The 4,064-nt window shown below is 33.1% G+C and overlaps 1 protein-coding gene across 1 annotated transcript; it reads right to left on the bottom strand.

Moving 5' to 3' along the window:
- Nucleotides 1-1,147: 1,147 nt before the first annotated feature.
- On the bottom strand, nucleotides 1,148-2,452 carry LOC126721874 (aspartic proteinase CDR1-like). Its single transcript, XM_050424949.1, has one exon. It carries the CDS (start codon nucleotides 2,450-2,452, stop codon nucleotides 1,148-1,150), a length of 1,305 nt encoding a protein of 434 aa, XP_050280906.1.
- Between the last annotated feature and the right edge of the window lie 1,612 nt (nucleotides 2,453-4,064).

Here is a 4,064-nt window from a genome sequence, read left to right as displayed (position 1 = left end):
AAGAGGCCTATTATTGTTGTTGTTTATATTGTTGATACCATATCTTGTACGGCTTTGATTTGCATGCCAAAATTACTAATTTAATCCCTAAAAGGCCAAAAATTGCATTATTAATATGAAAGGAAAAAAAGTAACTACATGAAATAATTTGTTCAAAACATATATTGAATAAATTATTTTAATTTTCCAAGAGTTTAACATCCTAAAATCATTATTTTTGAATAAGTTTTACCGCCCATGATTAGGGTTTAGTCAAGGTTTGACCAAAAGTCCAAACATCCGATCATGAAAAATTTATGCCTATGTTAAAGATCATGAAATTCCTATTAAAATGACAATTCCCTAGTCCAAATCAGAATTGAAACATAAACAATATCACAAAAATATCAAATCTTTGATTAAAAGCCTTAGCCATTTTTGTGACGTGTGATTATAATTTAATTTCGATTAAGTTATAATTAAACAAGCACTAATTAGTTCAAGTGGGGAGTCATTGTAAAGGTCTCATGATGAACTTTAATTTATCGTTTCTTTTTTTTGAGAAGAAAAGAAAAAAATTAGCCAAAATAAGCTAAGAGAACATCATGAGGATTTGGAGGAAAATCCTCCATCCACACTAAATAATCGCTAACATGTCTCGCATGTTTAGCAATGCTATGAACTATAGAATTACCCATCCTATGGGCATGAGAAAAAGAAATAGAGCAAAAAAAAAAAATGAAAAGAGTACACAATAATTTCCTCATGACAAGTTATGATTGATGAAATATAAAATGGAATACAAAAAGTGGTACAAAAGATTTCTATTCATAATCATGAGGGGAAAAAAATAACAGAACTAACTAACTGCCTAAAGTCAGTTACAACAACAAATTAATCAAGTCAAGACACACGTATTAGTTGATCACGTGTGTAGCACATGTTGCTTTATACAGTATTGTAAAACAGTAGATATTTACGACAGGTAGTTTCTAATAACAATACAAACAAATGAATGAATGAGTTTCTAATAACAAAATTCAATTCATAATTTATTAGAACAACGATCCAGCAATTTCTTTTTATTTTATGCTCAAAAAACTAACGAATGAATTTGTAAGAGTGAAAAAAAGAAAAAGAAAAACATAAGATAGGTAGAGAGGCATTGTTAAGCCTTGGTGCAATCCGTTGGCTTGAAGGACACAGTTTTCTTGACAATATCATAGCCTACCAACTGATCAGCTTGGGCCAAGTTACCGAAAATGGCGACTGAGTCACCTGCAGGAATGAAAGCCATGCACGAAATTGTTTCATCTCCAATGTAAGTGTTGGGCGCACTCAGCGTCACATCTGCACCACCGGTGAAATGAGCTATGATAGTTGGAACTTTAAAAGTAGATTCGGGGGAGTCGAAGCAAAGACTGAAGGTTTCATTCGGGTCTTTAACGACTGGTAATTTAATTTGGGCTTTTAATGCTGCTTCAAAACCGGTGTACAAGTCTGATGGCAACAATGTCAATGTTGTACCTGAATCAATGATAATATTGCCCCCTGCTGCTTTGGCAAAAATTGAGGTGATTTTTGTTGGGCCAACACTAATTGCTTCAAGTGTTAGGGTGTAATAGACGTTAGATTCACCGGTAGCTAGGGGTGTAGTCACGGCTCTAGGACCTGATACCACGGCATTTGTACCAAAATTCAATTTGCTTGTGGCAGTGGGTTTGTCAAATGGAACCAAGCAGTAGGAGAATTTGCCAGCAATAGAAGTACTCAATTGGGAAACAAGAGAAGTCGCGCTGCCTCCAAGGCCAACAATCCCAGAACCTTTTTTACTAAAACTTCCATTGGTATTATGTCCACATCCTATGATAGTTTTAGGGAATCTTGCAGTTGATCCCAGTGTGATAGTGTCGAGAGCAAGGTCTCCGCCTGAGGTAGATCCATCGCCATATGTCAGGGTATATTTGCAATTATTAGAGTGTACACAATATCCTGATACATTCCTACATTGGCGTGCAGTGCATGGAACTTTTTTATATGTGCTTGACTTTGCAGGATTAAAAATTGGATCTTTTTGTTTGTAGCATTTAGTGCAAGGCGCGCATTGTAGCCAAGTCAAATGACTGCCCGTGTCAGCAATTCCTAAAACTTTGACGGGTGGGGTACCGACAGCGTATTGCATGAGGTATTCACCACTATCTGGGACTATTTCTGAACCAACTGCGTTGGTAGAGAATGAAGAAGTTGGCCTAAAATGATTAACACGGTTAATGGAACGACGCAAAGCATTGGCTAACCGTTGTTGGGGAGTTTCAGAAGGGTCATAGAAGGGAGATTTTGGAGAATTGCGGTGCATTAGCTCCACGCTAAAGCCGTCATTGGAAGCCTCAATGAGAGATAAGCTACAAAGAATGACAATGAAGAATGTTGTTGCCAATGCAACCAAGTAAGGAAGTGAGTGAAGAGACGCCATGACTTATTGTTGCCTGTTTGTGATGATGAAAAGGTGAAGGATTTTGGTGAAGAATAGAGAAATATTTAATGTGAGAAACGAAATGAAGAAATGTTGAAGGCAATGCTAGAAACAAAATTCAAATTTTTCCCAAGGATCTGATAAGTTGAGAATGGTTAATAGGAAGATGAAAACAAATTTGATGATCATACGAAATATATAGGGAATTGAAACACATTGACAGCAAATTAACTATTTTCTACCAAGAGAAACTTTGAGATCGTTCAACAGGTCAACATCATATAAAATTCTTTATGACCTCAGATATGTGCCGGATAAATTGTTATTTGGATTAAAAATGCTTAAATGTGGAATTAGTGATAAATAAATAAGGTGGAAATGGATTAATTTTGAAATTTATTTATATTCAAATTGATTCCTATGTTTTTAAATAATTTGTTTTCCTATATTTAGGTAAGTCAAGCACATCACGAGATTTAAGGAAAAAATGAACCAAAAATATCTATTTGCTCTCTCAAATTCAGGAGATTGGTCAACACAAATTGACTACATTATCAATTTACTAGCCTCATCGTAAACATGACCTGTGACTTTTCTTTTTTAAAATGTTAACATTTTCGTTCATTGTAATAAGAAACTTTTTTTTTTTTTTTAAATTTTCATTCATCAAGGAACCATAAAAAATAAGCTGTTTAAAACAAAGTCAACTCCCCTTATGAAGAGCGTAGGTTTTAAAAACAGTTTAAGGAAAAATTTAGGAGTTGGAGAAAAATAAAGCAACACAAACCAAACTAAAAAAATAAGTTGTGGATACACAAGAATACAAATATTCTCTCTTTCAATAGATGTAAACTTGATAGTATGTGACCCATGAATAGATGTATGCAAACACTTCCAAGCACAATCAGTTAATACCATACAATATCGATCTCAATGATATAAAAATTGAACATGCACATTTATTATGTGTCAAGGTGTTTTGAACACAAATCAACCTTAAGAGTAGAGAAAATATTTGCACATTTATTATCAACCAGATCTTTAAAACAAATATTCCCAATTTTTAGTAGTTCACAAATAAATAAATAAAAATAGTGTATACTAAAATGTACAAAACTTAAAAATTAATCAATCAATTTTTAAATCAAGTTGAGTACCCAATTTAGTAAAGTGTATGTGTTGTGTGTGAAAAATAATGAATGATATGACTACAAAAATGCAAGATGGATAAAGAAAACAATACAATGCATCTGAATCCTATCATAAATGAAGCATGAAAAGACTAATTGGACAAGAATTTAAACATTGAAAATTTTCCAGTTTCGACCAGTCAAACATTAATCATGCATCGATCGAGAGAGGCAGAAAGTTTTGAACCCAAAAACTCATAATTTTGATTGGTTGAAGCAGTTAAAAATTTTAAAACTGAAAAATTTAGAAATTTTAAGGAGAAAAACAACTTGAAAAGAAGTTTTTAAGAGATGTAATGCATATGAACAAGATCCCAAAAGTTTAAAAAACTTACAGGCACTCAAAGGCATATATCAAAACCAATCAATAAGTTAAAATCACAAAATTTAAACTTCTAAAACATGAAAATCTCATTTTTCTT

Source organism: Quercus robur, chromosome 4, assembly GCF_932294415.1.
Source record: "Quercus robur chromosome 4, dhQueRobu3.1, whole genome shotgun sequence".
Lineage (NCBI taxonomy): Eukaryota > Viridiplantae > Streptophyta > Magnoliopsida > Fagales > Fagaceae > Quercus > Quercus robur.
Note: the sequence above shows the minus strand (reverse complement) of the source record. Positions and strands in the feature narration are given on the sequence as shown.